The sequence below is a fragment of the Vidua chalybeata genome, chromosome 2 (genome assembly GCF_026979565.1).
Source record: "Vidua chalybeata isolate OUT-0048 chromosome 2, bVidCha1 merged haplotype, whole genome shotgun sequence".
In the NCBI taxonomy this organism is placed as follows: domain Eukaryota; kingdom Metazoa; phylum Chordata; class Aves; order Passeriformes; family Viduidae; genus Vidua; species Vidua chalybeata.
In genome coordinates this window covers 98,686,999-98,707,427 of record NC_071531.1, presented here as the reverse complement: position 1 = coordinate 98,707,427, position 20,429 = coordinate 98,686,999, and the positions used below count along the sequence as shown (strand labels likewise).

At 36.8% G+C, this 20,429-nt stretch overlaps 1 protein-coding gene across 6 annotated transcripts in view; it reads left to right on the top strand.

Moving 5' to 3' along the window:
- FNDC3A (fibronectin type III domain containing 3A) overlaps nt 1-20,429 on the top strand; it is a 111,035-nt gene that overhangs the window by 30,699 nt on the left and 59,907 nt on the right. For 4 of the 6 annotated variants that reach the window (XM_053934323.1, XM_053934318.1, XM_053934319.1 and 1 more), the window contains exon 3: nt 6,244-6,319. The exons of 1 other annotated variant lie outside the window; for it this stretch is intronic. In XM_053934323.1, coding sequence (XP_053790298.1) covers nt 6,244-6,319 — 76 coding nt within the window. Of the gene's footprint in view, nt 1-139; nt 208-6,243; nt 6,320-20,429 lie in introns of those variants that run through there. One more of the 6 variants, XM_053934320.1, reaches the window with a different exon arrangement.

Genomic DNA, 20,429 nt, shown 5'->3' with positions numbered 1-20,429 from the left:
AGTTAGTCACTTTTTTTCCAGTGAAAGTACCAGGGAAGCTTTTTCCTTCATGTTGCAATGTAAATACATGTTAGTGATGATGCCACAAGTCTAATGCTGCATTTCTTTTCTGTCAGGTAGCTGAAATTATTTTGAGACTGGTCAGTCTCCTGGTACATCACTACTTCTGTTAGGAGGATGGATGTTCAAGTAGAGAAGCTTGTAGAAGTGCATATCTTACAGAATGAAGGGTTGGTTTTAATTGTTATTTCAGTGGAGTTAATGGGCTTTTTGGCCTTGGTGTGCAAACAAACATATCCAGAACAAGATTAGCTAACTGTATTTTAAATTCCATTCTGCCCTCACTGTGCTCCAGTGAAGAAATAAGTTAACTATGTATTCATCTGGCATAAGCAAAATCTTAGGTTGCTTATGAAAGTATTCTGTATACTTAATGACAAAGATTCGTAAGATACAAATCAGCTATATTTTGTATTGCTGCTGTTTTGCTTTTGAAAGATACTGCCATGACCATACTGGCAGAGAGAAATACCTCAAAGGATCTTACTTTGGCTTCTGCAGCCTCTGCTTCTTGCTGATAAAAATTACTTCTAGACCTTTATGGAGGTAAGCGTTAACATTTGGCCTTAAGTTTTTCCTTTCTTTGGAGCAGCCTGCTGAGTCAAGGTGGCTGCAGCTCTGCCTTACACAGCTTTCTCTTCCACCTTTTGTTACTTGCATTCTTACAGGGGTTTCTTTATGACTCTAGCTACTTTTATCAAATTCATTTCGTTCACGTTAGAAACAAGCTGAATACTTGAAAAGAACATTAAACTCCTTTCCTGCTTCAGTCTGCAGAAACATCCTGTATTTTCTCTTGCACATAGTGAAGTTTTACTGAATAAAAACAAGTAACATTGAGCATTCTTCTCTTTGAACATTTGTACTTCATTGATTCTTTAGATGCAAGATCTAAATACTTTCCATCCTGCTCACACTGATGTAGTAATAAATCCTATATGAGATCTTAAGATACAATAATTTAAAAATAATTGTATCTGTTAATGGTAGTATGTGTAAGTCAGTGTTACATATCTCTGTAGGATGGGATTATACTACTTGAGTTGCAATAAAACTATATTCAATTTGGAATTCTTTAAGGAGAGAATTATTGTATTCTAAAGATTTATTTGCCACATCTGCCGAGCTCAAATTTTGATTTAAAGTAAAGAATAGATTTTCAAAACCACTCTAGAGTGTGTCCCTTATTTAGTCCTTTAAAAAGGCGTAATATTGTAGTGCTTCTTCAGGATACTGTCAGTAATTGTTTATATATTAGTAATTTATATGTGCTCCAAATGTTCAGAGAGACTGAGAGACAATGTGTTGTGAAACAAGTCAGTTTTAGTAAATCTTTTCCTGTAAACTGCCTGGTAAGAGTGATCTCAGGAACAGTTTTCAGTTCTGTATGGACCTATGTTATGCTCAGGACTACTATAGCATGTTCATTATTGCAGGTGGCTGTTCCAGCATCTGAGAATGTTCCCAAGTACTGCTTACTTTGCTAATGTAGATGTGGCTTTAGGTATCACTGCTGTGGTCAAGGCAATGTAGCAGTTCTCTCAGGAGAGATGAGGATTATTAAAACCCCTTAGTTTGCAGACTGGGTACAAGGAGATGGGAATTGCCAAACTTAAAAAATATTGAAGGAGGTGGATGAAATTTATTCAGAACTGTTTTTCCACAAATCCCATAGCAGAGAAGCTAGGGAACATGTAGGAGATGGTTTTAAAATGTCTAAAAAGAAAATTTCAGGAACTTACTGATACAGGACATTGTGGAGGCAATTCAAATTGTAACTGAACTCAAAGAGTTTAGGCAAATATGTGGACAGTAAGAGAGATGGACTGCAGAAAGTGGCCTGGCTCACACACTCTCCTTAAACAGCATCTCAGTTGATATATTAGAGTCAAAGTGCTTGGCTAGATGGGCTGCTGACCCAGACCATCAGATCATTTCCTATGTTCTTGCTTAGCTTCAGCTTCTGCCTGAGTTCAAACAGCAGTTTCAGGAAATATACACTGAGCTTTCTAATATATGGCATTATTAGTTTTGTTAGAAGGCTTTTCGTTAGGAGGTCTGTGCCAATCTGGGCAATTAAATTAAACTACTACAAAGTAGTAAACTTACTATGTTGCTCATTTGGTTTGGATTTATTTTCTAAAGTAGCCTATATAGAATAAATTAAGTACCATTGAAAAGTGTGAAATTTCACTTCTAATACCAACAGTTTTGACAACTGATGTTTCTGGTATTATAAACTTCAGCCACTCCGTGGCCACTTTTTTATTTATGCAAGAACTACTTTTAAAGTAAGTGTGTATCTGTACTCTTGTATTGTCAACTTGTATGCTAATCTCTGGAAAGAGATTTTGTATTGTTTTTCATCAGGAACTGTATTGAGGTCATGTGTATCATCATTAAACAACTGTTTAAAAGAAACAATTTATAGTCACAGTGGAAATGACATAGAGCTAGTTGACCTAATACTCCTGTTTCTTAATGGCAATGCCTTAACATGTTTTGAGACAAAAATACATTAAGTGAAAATTCTGATAGCATTCAGAAATTACACTTTTAAATTTTATTAGGTTCCATTGTAGTTGGATGTGCTTTAAAAGTGCTTGTATGATTCTAGAACTTGTATCAAGGCTTCAGTATCCTAAGTTCACATTATTTTGTTAAGATTGTGAAACTCTCAATTAGTGTTTTGTTTTAGTAAGAGAAACAGCTCTTGAAAAGTGCCTATGCTAAAGGTGCCTCCCACTGAGACTGACTCATCATAAATGAGGTTTTCTTCTGAGTATCATAGTTACCTTAGAGGAGCAGGCAATGGGTAGAATGCATGTCAGCCTTTGGGTAGCAGAACTTTGGGTGCTGTGAGTAAAGCAACAGAATTTGTCACAAAAAGATTGAGGCACAGGAAGAGAGGCTGAACCATCAGATTTTTACAAAGCTTTTCTCTTAGTTCAAGCCAATTTGAATGTTTTGCCCAGAATAGGAAGGAGGTCAAGATCTAGAATATTCAGTGTGAAAGACTCAGGCCCTGGTTTTCAGAAGTACTGATGTCAGGGTGCATGAAGTAGCATGTTGGCTGATGGGGTGTGCAAGCCTGCACAAGGGCACCTCGAATGAGATGAAAGAGCTATAAATAAGCAACCCATAGATTTATTATAGATTTATTTTTCTCTCTTTTTTTTTTTTTTTTTTTTTTTTTACCTAGAACATGATGCTATGTAAAATCCATGTTACATTTTCCTTTAGAGAAATTTTCTTGCATCCTTGATTGTGTACTGCAGACTTCCATTAGATAAGGGGGAATTCCTGTGAGTGACTGTCAGTCTGTTGTACTATTTCTTCTGACCGGAAAGGTACCAATCTCTCTCCGTGCATAGATTTAATTTTTCTTATTTCAAATCATATCTACTGAGGTGCAGAGAGTCAGAAATGCCCTTCTCAAAGCTGTGATCACTCCATGGGGTTCAACTGTGATAAGGTTGGTCCAGAAACCCCTTTTGGTCATTCACTGCCCCAACACAAATACAAACACAAAGCCAGCAGTTCTCAAAGCTTCTGAAATTTCAACCCTGATTCAGAATCTCTTTTGGCACACTTGGCAGCATACACGGCCTACCTTGTAATATATAAAGTTGTAAAATAAAAATGTGAATGCACTACATAAAAGCAAGGCTGAAAGTGGGAGTCAATAAAATACAGTCAGGCATCAAGTAGGCTAATTGTCCATTGACAAAAGACATTCTTTTTCCTGTTTCTGGGAACTGAGATCTAATTAAACTGCATGAAGTTGGTGAGTCTCCCCACCCTTTGGAATGGCAGTCGGATGTCATCAGAGATGTGAAAATCTGATGGCATCCTGAGTGTCAGAATGGTGCTGGACTGCATCAGTTGACCTGTTGTTGCTGCTGTCTCACTGTTGCACCATGCTGAGCCTTTATCTTCTCAGAGAAGCTGTGAAGTGAGCAACAAAGATGCTTACACAGGAGAAGCTGATTTAACACAAAACCAGGAGGCACAGGGCCCACTTGCTGCAGTTGGGCCAGTGTGTGTGTGTTCCCATGCTCAAATCCGCTCTGCCAGCTGGACCTCAGGTTTGGATGGCCTGCAGCAAGAGGTCAGGGGGAGGAAAGCCAGCAAGTTCCTACAGCAGCATTATTACCCAGATTACCAACCTCAGGCACTCATACAGAATAAACAGGGACAGCTGGGAATACCAGTCAACCCACATTCCCTGTTACTTTAAAAGCAGGAATCAAGGGCCAGCCATCACCCTAAAGCTTTTCTGCTTCTCACAGTTCATATAATGGCAGCTAGGAATATTGAGCTGAGAATGGTACAGATTGACATGTCAGCTGTAGCCAGAGTGGCTCCTCCCAGGAGTTTGGGCACCTAAATCAGCCGAAAGAGATGGGCAAATGTAGCTATCCAGCCCACGCATAACAGATGGAGAGACATTCTCGTGTACCGTGAAGCTTTTAGGTACTTTTATTCCAGTCTAAACTTCAAGCTGAAATTTTCAATTGTAGCAAAGGGAAGAGTATATCAATGAAATATATATTCACAAAATTATGCCTGCTTGGGGAGTCCAAAAAAGAAATTGTAAGAACTCACCTATTTATGTTTCTCTCCTTCATCACATTCTGAAGGGGATGATAGCCAGTTGTTAAAATGCTACCTTCAAACACTTCAAAATAAACTCTGGCAATACAGTATTTTCTGAAGACCTTTAAGTCTTCTTTGAAATTCATTACTAAAATTATCTTGTTTAGATTATGTTATGAATACTAACTGAATTTTACATTGAGCCACACTTCAGAAGATCTGGAAGATGTAATACCTTGATAAAAATGTAAATAATGATACAGTTCATGGTTTTTTCTCAAACAGCCAGAGCTTCTAGAAAAAACATGTGAAACAAGATAGTATTTTTAAAGTGCTTGTTCAAACCTGAGATAATCAGTGTTTAATCACACAGCCCAAGCTTGAAAATGTGAATGTTTATCATATCTCATCAATATGTTAGTGTTAGAACTTGCCATCTTTTCTTTAATTTGTGAAATTGCTCCACCAGAAAGGGAGGAATTCATATGATTTCTGCCATTTCCTTATCCATTCCTTTGTCTCTGGTATTCCTAAAATGAGTAACACTCAGGTTTCCAGTTCTGGGGATTTTGGTTGGTTGATTGTGTTTTTGTAAACATTAAAGATTTTATTTTCTTTTAGCAATTTAACAAACTCAATTTTTGGCCATAATGCTCAAGAGTTACGTTTATAAAGAATTCTTTCCTTCTGATTTGTAGAGGGAGGAGGACATAGGCTCTATTTAGACGTGTGCAAGCAAGACTGAAGAAAGTTCTGTCCAGAAAGGAACTTACAAAATGTACCTGTTTTTCCACTTTTTAAAGTTTTTTTTCTCCTTTGTTTATAATTTTAGCTAGGTTTTTCATGTTTACAAACTTCTTTTCCTCACAGAAGGGCAGGTTTCAAATAAAAGTACAGAAATCTAAAATGGTAACAAGGCTTCTGCTTTGGTACAGACTTTCTCTGTTTATTTTGGCTGATGCATGTTTTGCTATCATTTCTGCATTGCTTGGGTTTACAAAATTAGGATAACCAATAAATAAAATTATACATACTGTTTCATGCTGGACATCTGGTGCACTTACTTTGTCATAACTTCTAATATTTTTTTATCATTAATGAATGTACAAATATGCTTGGGTCATGTAAAGAGGGACATGACACAGTATTTTCCTTGTGTTGAAAACTGTCAAGTGGTTGATGTCAAGCACTGGGAATTCTAGGCTTCCTTCTGGAAGTTGACATAATGGTTTGATTAATATTGAAGTTAATGCAATTTGTTGAAATAATTTAAGCTGTACAAATAGCTTTTTAATTATACCAAGCAGTTGAGAAAATAAAATTTGTACAGGTACTGTTTTACTTAGTTGTTATTCTCTCCTTCATTCTCTGAAAAGTGTTAGTTTAAAAATATGTGTGCTTGTTCTTGCTCTTATCTCTTTCTCTGTGGGATGAAGACAGCAAGAAGTCTGAAGTGAAAAATAATGTATTTACTAACCAGAAAAAAAATTGGTTTTTTCCCAGTAGAGCTTTCAGTTTTTGCACATACCAGACTTCTGTAACATATTCCTGTGTAATGGTTGTAAACACTCTTTTATTTTTAAGGTTATTCTTGTGCAAGTTAATCCAGGGGAAGCATTTACAATAAGAAGAGAAGATGGACAGTTTCAGTGCATTACAGGTAGGTAAAGTTGAAAAATTTATTTTCATATTTTCTGAGTCTGAATCAGGATTAATAAAAGACAATTTGTGGTGAAAGTAAAAGAATGACAGAATTTATTTTAAATACAAGAGCTATTTAAAGACCTAAAAGATTATGTGCTCAGGATCATTGGGATTTAGATTTCACTGCCATAAACCAAGTACTTTTTCTTAGGTTATATTAGATGAAATTAAATTTTGTGAGAGGAAAAGGGAGGAACATTTTCAGATTGAAAAGCAAGCTCAGAAAGGCTATTGTAGCAACTTTTGACTAAGCTCATTTATTTCACAGACCTCAAATTAATAGCTCAAACTGTTAATATGGCTTGAGTTTAGTTTTTTTTTATTCTTTGCTATCATGCAGATGTTGTTTCCCTGTCACTTATTCCACTTAGTCTCTCATTATCTCTAGGGGCCAAATGGCATTATTTCTGAGTTCTAGCAAGTGCAGCTTCAAAATACAAATGTTTCATCTAAGCATAACATCCCCATATGCAGTGGTCAGTTTGGATGTTGTTTTCTATTCCAAATGACCAGAGCTACCAGTTAAGTGTATCTAGAAGGTACTGTGAGAAATGAGCAATCAGCTATTGCTGCTGCATTGAATACCATTTTACTGTGTTGTAAGAGAGTATCCACAGATTCAGCTATGGGGTCAGATTTTGCTTGTCATCATCTGGGCCAATGAATCCTACCTTTTTTTTTTTTCTGGATGTTGGCCCAGCTCCAACAGATACTGTTCTGGGAATTTGAAGCAAATATTTTCCAGCTCCTTTCCCTCTTCTCTCCAGTCTGAGAAGAGCTGAAAGGTCTGCTTTCCAGTGTCATAGGCAGGTCCTTTGGCTACAAAACAACTGATTCAAAGGAGGCCTTAGATGGTAATTAAGTTTATATTGACAGTTCTTAAAGTTTATGTGTCTGTTAGCACCCTATTTCAAGACTTTTTGCTGATTGCATGGTGTTCTTGCATCCTTTGAGCTGCAAATGGATCAGTGTTGCAGCTAACCATTCTATACAGCTTATTTGAAACATGATATGTAATAATTACATGACAGTACTGATGGAAATAAAATTATTTTTGTCTTGCAATTCAAGTTAAAGAACAGATAATATATATTTTGCTTCTATTGTACAAAATACTGAGGGAAGTGGCATGTGTTGCATGTTTGGTTCTGTTTTTTGATTTACCAAATGGTCTTACTGGTGGAGAATGAATTGACACTTTCCTGGCATGATTGTCTTCAAAGCAGGAATTGTTTAATGAACTGCAAAAATATTAACATCATACCCTTACAGATATTGTTCTAACCTTCCATGGTACAGCTTTTATTCTTGCTTTTGGAGTACGCAGCTTGCTATTGTGATTTGATTCAGCTGTGGATTTCTTCATCCTTTATATATGAAAGTGAGCATGAGCAAGTTACTTCATTATTGTTTCTGGGACTCACTAAGTGTAAGCTGAGGTATAGTCTTTACAACTTCCCTGAAAAATGGCACTGCAATTTGGAAAACTACATCCCAAATCAGTACCACAGCTTTTGCAAACCTCCTGTCACATAGATATTCTTCTTGTCTTTCCCCCTTCCTGGAGATGAAATTGTGGATTATAGTTGGTAGTAAAATAGGGGACATAAGTTCTTTTCATATCTGTGAATTCAGTAATCTTCATACAGAACCTGAGTTGCAGCTGATCTTTTGAAGGTTGCTTTTCTGGTCTGTTCTTGCCACTTCTGAGACACTTCTGTGTTTTTGTGTGCTATGCCAATGGATCTTTCTACCTTTTGGGTTGTTGGGTCTGTCTGCCTTAAAGAAGAAATTCCCTTAGTAATTGATGCTGTTCCTTTTTCATTATATGTATTGCAGCTCATGAGGAGTGTCTACTGTTCGCTTTTCTGTGCACAAATATGTATAAAATAAACTATTTTAGATGGTGTAAACTATAGAGAGTAATTTGGTATTGGTCCTTTTTTTGTTCTGCCACAATTTCTCAAACATTGTTTGCCCTTGACTTGTCTACAAAATGTATTCTCAGTCTGCAAAATGGATTACAGCTGCAGGAGTCTATTGCATTGTCTTGAAAGTAAGAAAGCAAGCAAGCTCACATCAGTTCTTTGATTTTTTTCTTCACTATATGCACTCAGTTGTTAGGTGCAATCATAGTTATAGATGCGGAAATATATAATGAGAGTGGTTTGGATAAATGTACAAAGATGTTTATTTTTAGAAAGCAAGCATGAAGATGACTCTGACTTAAAAGTCTCTTAAATTCTCTGACTTAAAAGTCTCTGCAAAGAACACATATGCAGTTTTTTCAGTGATGTATGATAGAAAAAAATTGAAATTATGTACATACAGTACTAAAATGACAGAGTGGAAGTTGAGAAGTAGTGAGCTGCTTATGGATCCCAGATAGCCGTGCAGATAGCTAAATGCATTAGTTTGAATGATTTGGTAAGTCGTGCTTCCTTGGATAATTCTAAATCTCTCTTGTGCTTTCTTGCTGGTCAATTCACCTTGATGTTGTGCTGTCTGCTGAAGTCAATGTGGATTGTTAATAAATCTAACCATTATGTTAATTGTGTTTTTTTGCATCAAATATTTGCCTGTTGGAAACATTCAGATACTCTGTCAATCTTTGTGCTGTTCTTGTCATCTATTCTATTTTTAAAGAGAACTGTCCTTACTTTGGCAACACTGTACATAGGGTAAAATTTCTCAACCTGAAAATTATGAGAGTTGGTGTCTCTTCAGGAGAAAGGAGAGGTGTGGATAAAGTGGCTGTTTAGAGCTGTCCTTGAGTAAATGGAGTAATGAAGACTTAAAGCACTAGTTAATGGAGAAGCACGCAATGCATTTTCTGTGAACTACGCTTTTGAAGAAAATTCTGCATTTACACACAGGTCTTTGTACTGACTTACCACATGTCTGCTCTCACAGGTGGTCTGTAAAGCTTTGACTGGTTTGGAACTACATTAAGTGAGAAGCAGCTTCTTACTGTGGTCCTCTTCCATGGTAGTGGAATATTGAGTGAAAAGACTCTTAAGAATAATTCCTGATTTTAAATCTCCTAAGGATGGCAGGAGAGCAGTGATGGTTAAGGGACCCTTGATCCTTGGTGAATTCCATTGCTTTCTTTTGGTGACCTTTTAAAGAATTAAAATAGCATGTATTTTATTATTTATTTCTGTAGAATAAGAAGCATGGTTACTTTATATTTCTATAATTAGCAGTCTTGGATCATAGTTGGGTTTCTGTTGTCTGTATTTTGACTTAAATACAGCTTTGATTGAGCACTTCTGTGTGCCAATGGCCATATTTTTTGGATATTATAAAATATTTTCTTTGCCTGCTTAGTGATTTGTCTGATAGTGACAGCTTGTGCTCTCCCTTGATGCAGCTTCAATTTAAACCATTTTTCAGTCTAACTTTACAAAAACACCATGCATTCCTTGCTAGATAGATAGGAACATATCTGTCTGTGTAACCATGTGTTAGACCAAAATGTTTATTTTCAAAGTAGGTCTTTTAAATATATGAAAATTTTCTCATATACTAGAAATACACAGACTTCTGTGGAAACTTTCCTTAAGCCAAAATTTTCTTCTGTTAATATGAAATAATCAGCTACATTACAGTGATTCAGAAAACCAGGTTTGAAATGTATGAATGGGTTCTCTTTGTAGAAGTGAATTACTGCAGATCACTCATTCATGAATTCTTCCTATTGCAGAATTAATGAATGAAGATGACTCATCTTGAGGACATTTTGTAACAGTCCCAAGTTACAGCTAAAGGCTATTAAATGTTACTTGACACAATAAGAGAGACCATGTTCTATATGTCTCTGCAAAGGAAAATTGCCATTTTCATAATAGAATAAGAAGATTTATGTAAATTAGAATGAGTCATAAATGCTTCATGCATTGAAATTAAATGAAGTATCAGTATTGAGGTTAGGCTCTGGGATAAAAGTTAAGCAAGCTTAACCTAATTTTTTCTCTTTGGAATAAGAAATAAAATTCTTCTGAAAAATGTTTTCAAGGAATTCAAGAGAAAAAGAAGATACATCAATTCTGAGACTACAATAGTGAAACACAAACTTTAGTTCATTCTAAGATCAGCATGAACTTTGCAAAACCAAACCTCTCCATTACCTAAAATATTTTTTGAATAAAACTGTTACAGAATCACAGAATGGTTTGGGTTGGAAGAGACCTTCAATGGTCATCTACTTCCAACCCCTCTGTCATGAGGAGGGACACCTTCCACTAGACCAGGTTGCTGGAAGCCCCATCCTAATCTTACCTGGAACACTTTGAGGGATGGGGCATCCACGACTTCTCTTGAAAACCTATGAAAGTGCCTCACCACCCTTATGAAAATGTCTTTCTTATATCCAATCTAAACTTCCTCTCCTTCAATTTAAAATGTTGCCTCTTGACCTGTAACAATACGCCCTGATATTCTTCATCTATTTAATAAACCCCTTTATATAATCAAAGGCTGCAATAAGGTATCCCTGGCATTTTCTCTTCTTTAGGCTGAAGAATCCCAACTCTTTCAGCCTGTCTTCATGGGAAAAATGCTTCAACCTTCTGACCATTTTTTGGTCCTTCTCTGGACCCTCTTCAAGTCCATGTCTGTCTTGTGCTGAGGAAGCTGGGACTCCAGGTGGGAGGAGAATCACTTTCCTCACCCTGCTGGATGTGCTGCCTTTGATGCAGCCCAAGATACAGTTGGCTGTATTGCCAACTTGACACATTGCCAGCTTGTGTCTAGTTTTTCATCCACCAGTATCCCCAAGTTTTCTGCAGGGTAGCTTTTAATACATTTTCTGCTCTTTTCTGCTGTCACACTTGGTGTGGTTTTGATTGTTTACAGATAGTGTTACAGCAGCCAGACTGAGCATCTTAAAATCTGAAAGTAACTGCTATTTAAGTACATTTGAAGCAAACCCCCCTACATTTATCTTGTTCAAATATCATCTCGTCCTTTGGTGTTGAGTTTTATTTTAATATTGGAAGTGGTTAAAGACCTATCATAAATTCTGTACGAGTTGCCACAGACCCCTGAGAATGGGACTTTGTTAGCTGCTATTGGTCATTGGGAGATGCTTCCCTCACAAGACCACCATAGCTTATTATCAAATCCTAAACCACTGTGGTAAGTGGAGAAAGTATGTGCTGTCATTCTGTGGTGATTTTATAATGCACAAAAATACCTGGCACTGCAGTAGTGGTCACATTTATAGACTTAAAGGGTGACATCACCTCTAGACATACCATATCTTGTTTGTTAAATTGCTTGATATCCACATTAGCACTGGGCAAAGTTTAGGAATAAAAGAACATTTATTTAAATACACAGCTCTCTAATAATGGAAAAAAATAGCAAAAGCAATAAAATACTGTTAACAAGAGTTCTCTCCTACAGCATATCTAGTCTTCTAGGTAGTTTAGTAGCCTGAATAATGGACCCCTTAAAAGTAAACCCAGATGTGTATTACAGTAATCTAGTGCTTTGGCTTTCCTGCTTCCATTAAGAACAGCTGACTCAAGCCAGCCAGAGAAGCTGCTCTGGGTGCTCTTTTTCTTTATGTAGCCTGAGAAGAAACTAATTTTTCATCCTTGTTTCCATTTATGTATTTCTCATTTCTAAACACTGAAATGCTGCATGACAACATGTGTAAGTTTATTTGCTTTCCTTTTCATCTTTAATGATGATTTGCAGTTTTCCTCCACAGTAGCCTTCTGAAAACAGATGTAAGGTTTTATGTATCAGTTAATTAAAAAAAAAAAATAAAAAAACCCTCAAAATAACCTCACCCTAAACAGTAAATTATTTCAGTTGTCATCTCCATTCCTTCTATTTAGAAGACTAAATATATTATGTAAGACTGAAACTGAATATGGATACTTAGATTAACTGCCTTCTCTACATATTAACTTTAGGATCTCCACTGGAAGTATTTAGAGGGCCTTTATAAAAGGCATTGAGGGAAGCTAAGACAAATCAACTGAAAATATGGGGGCAGAGCAAGCTACAGTGATTTACAGCTAATTAATTCTTGGTTAAGGATGTCTGTGCAGAGGGTCAGAGCTGAGTCTATAGGAGTAGCTTAACTCTAAAGCACCTCTTTTTGGGAATGACCTTCAATATACACAATTTCCTTAAAAATTAAAGTTTTTTTATTTCTAGGTATCTGCACTCAAACTAAAAATAATATTAGTATTGGCCAGCTGTGTGAGAGTATGACTGCAGAGGAGACATAATTCCATTTTGTATTGAAACAAGATGATGAGGGAAAGTGGTCACAAAGTGTGGTTGTAGCAGCTTGATTTGGAGCTGTCTCATTCCAAAATAATTTTAAGTAGGAGCTGCTCTTTTTATAGCTTAGATTGATAAACAGGGTGTATGAATGCCCTTGCAAATATTGTTGAAGACTTAACCATTCTACCTTTTACTAGTAGGTTAGCCTAAAAATTGGATTGAGATATGGCAAATACCCTCCTGGTAAGGTAAAGAAATAATGATGGATTTAAACCCTCAGTGCTTTGACACATAGCACAAGTTCAGTTTATAAGTCAAGTACTATTGGCAGGTAAAACTTGTCTGTAAGCCTTGCTGCTGCAGCTCTTCTAGTACAGCTGCTGAACTAAAGCTGGGTTCAGACACATCTCCTTGATTCTGTAGGCCCTCTTGCAGTAGGGCAGATGCAGTCTTCTAGAGTCACTACCATCTTTCAAATTTGTTGTGCTAACTCAATGAAAATCTCAAAGTAGTACAAAAGAAGGTCATTCTCCTGACAAGAATAAAACACAGCAATCCAGAATTCTGTTCTTTAGATTGGCCTCTCTGCTCTGAGAGTGATCATGAGAATTAACCTCGTAACAGAGCTCCCTCAACCTTCTCTGGGAACTGCCCGACCTTGTCCTCCATTAATTCTGATGACTGACCAAGTCTTTGTGGTCCCAGTCTCACTGAGCCATTAAAGAAGCAGGCAGGGATGACACAAGAAGCTGATATTGGAAAAACTTACTTTATCATGCTGCTTTTCTGCCAGAGCAGCTCACATTACTGTTATGCCTACTTTGTTAGTGTTATAAATACTAGACTTCTAAAACATTCTATTCCCAGAACAAATTGAATTTGGTAAAAGTTTGATTGAAAAACAAACTAGACTTGTTTTATCCTCTTCTGCAGTAGGAAATTAAAGAAAAAAAAAAGGGAATGCATTAATTCATATCTCTTGTGATGTTGATTGTAGTGTGTCTTAGGAAAAACATCGTTTTCTGCCATTGATTTCTGTTTAAAATGTGTTAAAGAGAGTCAATATCTTTATATGGACAAAACATGTCCAATATTTTTTGCCTTGGTTATTTCTCATTCTTCTAATAGATTTTTTTTAAACTTTTGTTCTGTCTTATTTCATGCATTCTGAGATGTGAGTTCATAAAGTACTATATTCATTGTAAAGTGTTCTGTCAGGTCCTCCTTTTTCTGTTTGATTTTCCAGTATATTCAGTTAATCTTCCCTTGTATCTTCTTTAATCTTCTCCTTTATTCTTTTTTTTTTGACTACTCTGCAAACTCAGCCTGACTGTAGGAAGGTTCTGGAGACATTTTGTTTGAAATATCAGTGCTTCAGCTGCATACTGAAGTCATCTAATTTTAGGTATCTAAATGTGTGTTTCTATATGTGGCCTTGGATCTAAGCTCCTATCGAAACTAGTGAAGATGTAGTCACTAGGTATAGTGCACTCAGTGCTTTTCAGCTGACATCACTTTGCACTCAATAGCTCTCCAGGCTCCACTGTCTGTACCAAGTAGGTCTCCACTTGCTATAATGGGAGTTGAAAGTCCTAACTTGCACACAGACATACAATTTTAGATACCTAAATTAGATGTCTCCATTTTGGAACTAAAGCCTGGCTATTATAAGCTGAAATAAATAAGGCTACATCCTGAAAGTGCCTCATTTAGGTGTGTTGATTCACAATTGTACCCTCAATGAATGTCTTTGTCCTCAAGAACATGAACTCTTTGAGCTCATCCATTTCCATAAGCATCTAACATCACATTTTACAAGGATGGTACTGGTTCTTGGAGGTGCATGTTGGGAATGAATTTACAGCCCTAAGCTGCAGCTGGAGAATGCCCCTAAAACCTGGTTTCCATTACTGTAGTCAGACATGTTTAGCCCCCAAGGCTGTGAAGTATTAACTCAAGCTGCTGAGATTCAGGTGCTGTTATTGCTTTAGTCTGGAATCAGTTGGATGAGTCTTGTATGAAGCATGTTAGATTTGACAGGTTTGTGTCTGGCAATGTTATAATATTCCCAGGGCACTGCAATCAGTTAATCTGATTTCTTCTGTGACTATGCTGTTGATGGGAAAGAAATAGCCCTATATTGCTTGCTTTATGGGGGGAAAAGAAGGGGGAAAAACTGAAAGGATCTCTTCTTGGAAGAGTAAGTAGAAGTAGTTAGTAGTTTTCTCTAAGTAGAAAGTTTGTCTAATATAAGCAGTTTGAATTAAATAAAAAAAATTAGAGCTATGGGCATTTTATTTAGTATTTTCACTTAATGTACAAACATTTAGCATAATTTAAACTGACAGTTTAAACTTTTTTTTTAATCTTAATTGGATGCAATCTGAGTTACTGAAATAATAAAGATTCATTAACATTGCTAACTTTAAAGAATGGAAGATGTTCCTTAATTTCATTATCTGATTATTTAAAAACAAACGGTGCTTTTATTTTGTAGAAATTCCAACAGTGTTTATAAATGGTCTTTGTACTGGGTTTCATGAGAATGGAAAGGCTAGAACTTTGTGCATAAAGGACTTTTGCTGGATCCTCTTTCACATCTATATACAGTACAAATACAGGCTGGTGTGTCATCTGTTGGACAATGCTGTGCATTGTTAGATGAGACCTCAGGAGAGTTTCTTATAGTTCCACCCTGTGCAATTCAAGTTGTATTGCTGAATTCTTGAAGTATAGTTGTAGCTGTCAAACTATTCAGATGTCTATCACAGAATTACTGTTAGTAAGAAATAGCTTTGAATTGATTTTTGGTTTACACTTGTAGTCATGGCTGCCTTATCTTGTGCCACTGGCACTGTCAGGCCTTTGGTAGTTGTGAAGGGTTGCAGGCACACTGGGAAGGAAAACAGCTTCATAGTTGTGAAGCAGCTCTCGTGGCCATTGTTTTTCCAGAATTCCTCAAAACAAAGCCAGTTACTCATACATGCCCAGGCTGTCACAACCATGCCAACAAGCTTACAAGCTGGCATTGCTCTGCCTCCGTGCCTTCTCTGATGGCAAAAGTTGTTGGGTACCCAGGAGGTTACTCTCCCTTTCCTTCATTTTCACCTGTAGAAGGTTAATGTGTTGTCTGTCCTTGCAAGAATGTAATATCTAACTAAATGCTGCAACTTTGAATCCAGGGATTTTTAACTCTGTTCTTGGTTTTGCTGCTTTTTTTTTTTTTTTTGGTAGTAGTAGATGAATCAGCAGCACATGGCTTGATAGCTTGATAGATGTGGCTGTGCATGTCTTATTAATAGTAAATTAATAGCTGTCTTTTTTTGGCTGTCTGTGAAATGACTGAAGTTTTGTCAGCTTGCATGACTTACATGATCATGTCACTCTTCAACTTTATTTAAAATCATGGTAATATAAGTTCCCCTTCTTCCTTTTGCAGACATGCAGCAATCTGTTTTACATCTAAAGCAGTTTATTATCCAAATGAGGTAAAGGAAGAAGAGACAGAAGATAACCAAGGTCATTATACATAGGCTAGCTGTGCACAAATATAAACAGCTCCTGTACAATGTGAGTTAAAGACTGGTTACAAGTAAGTTCAGCCACTTACAGCCATTAAGAAAAAGTGTTATCATAAGAGGTTTCAAAGTTGGAAGGGCCAAATTCACTGGAAGTGGATACAGCTATCCATACTCTGTTCTTGTTTTTTTATGCCAGAGAGGAGCTCTTTCTCACACTGCAAAAGGCTTTCCAGTTGTCCTAGAACACTCAGTTATCTAGGGCAGGTGCTCTAGGACATCATTCAAAGAGCTTCAGATTTTTTCAAGTGATTGTATAGCATTCAGTAATTTGTAGATGAGTCTCAGGTTAATGGCACTGGAGCTTCTAGAGAAGCTTATGACACCTTCCTTCCCTTTTGATTAATCAGCTGTTCAGTGAGGATATGGTTTATCTGCTTTGCTTGATCTCAATTTGTTTTTCCAGTAGCCTATTCCTCAAAAGTTTCACTTACCCTTTTGCTTTGATGCTCTATATATGGGCCATTTTCATAAATACTGTGTATAATGTGTGTCCCTTGGATGATCTTTACAGTTCAGAGGTTGAATGGATGTGCCTTTCAAGGCAGCTGAAGAAAGAGCTGCAGTAAGAACTATAAATGCCAAACCAGTAGTAAATATTATTGCTTATTAATAATTCTTAAAAGGAGTTACTGCACAGAGAGTGGTCAGCTTTGTCTTTTTCTCTGTTTTGCAACAAGTTGTCTCTTGAAAGATAGCATTTAAGTGAAGTCTTATTGTGTTTCATCCTCAGCTGCTTTAGACTTGAAGAGTTTGTACTCTGAAAGGCACCACTCTCTGGACAGAGTTAACTCGTTCAGTTTATGCAGCCAAGAGACATCTCAGCAAAGCTCTTAAGCAGCAGGCAGATTTGGAAAATTATATGACACATACTTAAGTTTGCATTTATTCTTTTTGTTAATGCTTTCCTTTTACTTTGTATTTTATTTCTTGTTCTGTGATCAGGCAAAGATTTTGGATCAGATTCTGTTAGAGGTACCAAAAAAAACCCATCTTACCTAGATTTAAAATTCAGTTAAATCTGAAATCTTATCTGACTCTTTACTCTTACTTTTCAAGTGATATCACATACAAATAAAGCTTGCAGGCAGATCCTTGGGGTGCCTAAAGCCCAAGGTGAGTTTGGGAATTTGAGAAGCTAAACTGCATTTTTTCTGAAAGATAATTTTTTTCTGAACTGGGGTCAAAAGCATAGTGACTATCTCCCAATAGAGTTTGCCACTGCTGGTGGTGCAGTTTTGGGGAGCTTCTGGTGGCTATGCAATGCATTAATGAGTGAAAATATTTAGTAAGTTACAAGGGCAGTCTAAACAACTGGAACCAGTTAAAGTTCTTCCAACATGAATGAGTTTTAAAAATCACCTGCTAAGAGAGCTGAAAACCGTGAATATCAACAAATATTGATCAGAGGTGCAGAGGACTGGCTAGTGTGAGACTAACTTCCAGTCATTTCCCTGATTTGTACTAGAAATGGATACAAGACCACTGTCAAGCATGAGGGTTTTGAGATTAATTATTGATGGTTTGATCACTTTTTCACTTGTGGCCCATGTGTGTTAGTACATTTTTACACAGGCTGTAAATCTGACATGATATCTATGTAGTATTTTCAATAAAATATTTGTAAACTATATGGTTTTATTCTTACTACACCCTTTTAATGCTTATGAAAAGGAAAATTGCATGAACAGGAGGAAAATGTACCTTGGAAATACCCTATCTTTTCTTTTAATTGCAGCTATATACACATCAGAGCTTCCTTGCATCACTTTCCAGCAAAGATATGACACATAGTAGATTGTTATTATGCCCACACAGCTTTCTCTGTTCATCCTCTGTCAGGTCTTTCAAATGCCATACAGAGCACTGATTTCTCCACAATAGCTTTCCAATTGTGCATTACGTTCATAGAATTTCAGTGTGTTGTCATTTTTTTTTTGTTACTGAGCCTTGTCCTCTCAACTGAAAAACAGATCCATTATTTTTGATGGGAAAGAATCTGGTCTCATCTGTTGGTGACAGTAGTTAAACAGAAGGGTATTGGGTTTGGAGTTCTATTCAGTAGCACATAAATGTACATTGCTGGATCATCTTCTTGTATGGTGCTACTGTGCTGCTAGGTCTGGGCAAATAGCACAGTAAACATTTCTGTGCAGCTTCAGAGAGCTGTAAAAAAGGTCTAAGTGCCTGGGAACATTCCACAGAGAAAAAGAGGCTTAAGGCTGGGTAAGGTTACATCTATTTAGGATATAATTTTGGTGGATATGAGGGCCAGTGGGAAGCAGATAGGACTAGAAAATGCAGGCGTAAAGAATTGCAGGTTTGCAGTGGAGTCTTGAGGCCAGATACCTGCGTGTTTCCTGTTCCCTTGAAAGCACAGTGCAGAATGTTTTCGATCACTATTTCCAAAGAACTTCAGCAGACTCAGTATAATCTTTTTTTTTTTTTTTTTTGTTAAAGGTTCTAAATTGTGCATGAAATAGGAAAGGATTGAATGCTAAAGCATCATGCACAGCCAGCCTAGGATGTAAATATATTCCTCCTTAATCACACAGTAATCAATGCACTCGGGTGTCTTTTCAGCTAACAAGGCATTCTAGAAATACTTGGCATTTCAGCAGAGCTGATCATCCAGACAACTCTAATGGCACAGGAGATCCATATTCCAGAAGTGGTAAAAAATCCACAAGAACATGCAGTAGTTGTCCAAAGGAGTGGTTTTTGAATGGTACCCTGAACTGGGTGAAACACAGTTACATACAATGCAAGGTTGTGCATAAGATTAATAAATTATGGACGGGGATCTGACTTGAAACTTGATAAGGAGGAGGAAGAAGCAGGCAAGCTATGTTTGACTCACTACATAAATATTATCTCCAGTATAATGTATCTGTAAAGCTTAGTGTGATCATAAAATGCATCAAGACAGTTGTTGTTAGTATAGCTTGGGATGTTTACAGGATTCTGCTGAGATTTCAGCTGTAATTTGGTAACTCATGTTTACAAAAGATGAAGCTGACTCCAGGTGTTTTGAATAAGAACTGTTAGGATATTCAGGAGAAAATATAAAAAGAAAGTAGAAGAGCTTGATTTGCTTGGCTAAAAATGGCTTTTGGTAGAAAACAACAGGGATTTAAAAAAAAAAGAAAAATTAATGCCAGAGCTAGTCTAGAGTCCAGCTGGCCATCAAATTGCTGTGAAATACTTTTATATAATTACAAGAAGCCTGGCTACATAGGAGAGTGGTGCTCTAGAAGAGCAGTCCAGTGGGGAGACATATGGATAAAATAACTGCTTTGCTATTGGTCTTCATGCTTCTACATAGAATCCATTAATGGTGGATCTTGATGTATTACAATGGGGGAGAGGAATGAAATTGCAATTGCAGGTGAATAGACTTAATTAATGAAGTGTTTTTCAGGCCTTGAGCCCTCATGGTTCAACAACAGAAAATTTTCATCTCCTGCATCTAGACAATAGTGAAGCAATAAAAAGACTTCTGCACAAAGGGCACATTTACTTTACAGCTATTAAGCAATTTTCTTGTCTCAGCTCCTTCATGGAGGGATATATTGATCCATACATAATGTATAGTAAGGAACTCCATGTGTCTTTTTTCCTTTCTTCTGGTTTGGAATGACAGCTGTTATGTCTGAGCCAAGTTAGTTTTCATCCCTGGCCTCTTGTTTGGAACAGGTAAGTAGATTCCTTACATAGTTCTTTCTGGCTCCAGGTTCATTTTGGATGCCAAATCAGTGGGTCTGTTACTTTCCAAAATATATCTGGTTACAAAGCAAATTGAATTTGAAGAGAAGACTGCAGTGGTATAGGCTTAGCTTTGTTTCTGGTCCCAGCTTACTGCTTTTCCAGATACTTTCTTTCTGGTAATACATGTTTATTAGCATTGCTGAAAGCTTTTTATCAAGAGAAGCCTTTGTCATAGATGCTCTTAAGTATTTGAGCTTATGTACTTCCCATATGTGGTAACTTGCTTGAGATTTGTAGAAAATAATGCCTCGTTTAAGTGATCTGTAAAGAGTTCATTGTGGAGAATCAAGGAGTCTGTCACGTAAAACACCAAAAAGATCAAATTTTAAACTTCAAATTCCAAAACAAGTTTAAATCATGCAGATTTTAAAGTCTTTATTAGTTAGATTGCTGACCCTGAAAACCACTTTCATATCAGTTTGAGCAGTAAAATGTGAGGCTTGCAGTGCAAATTGGCTGATAGTGTTAAGGGAT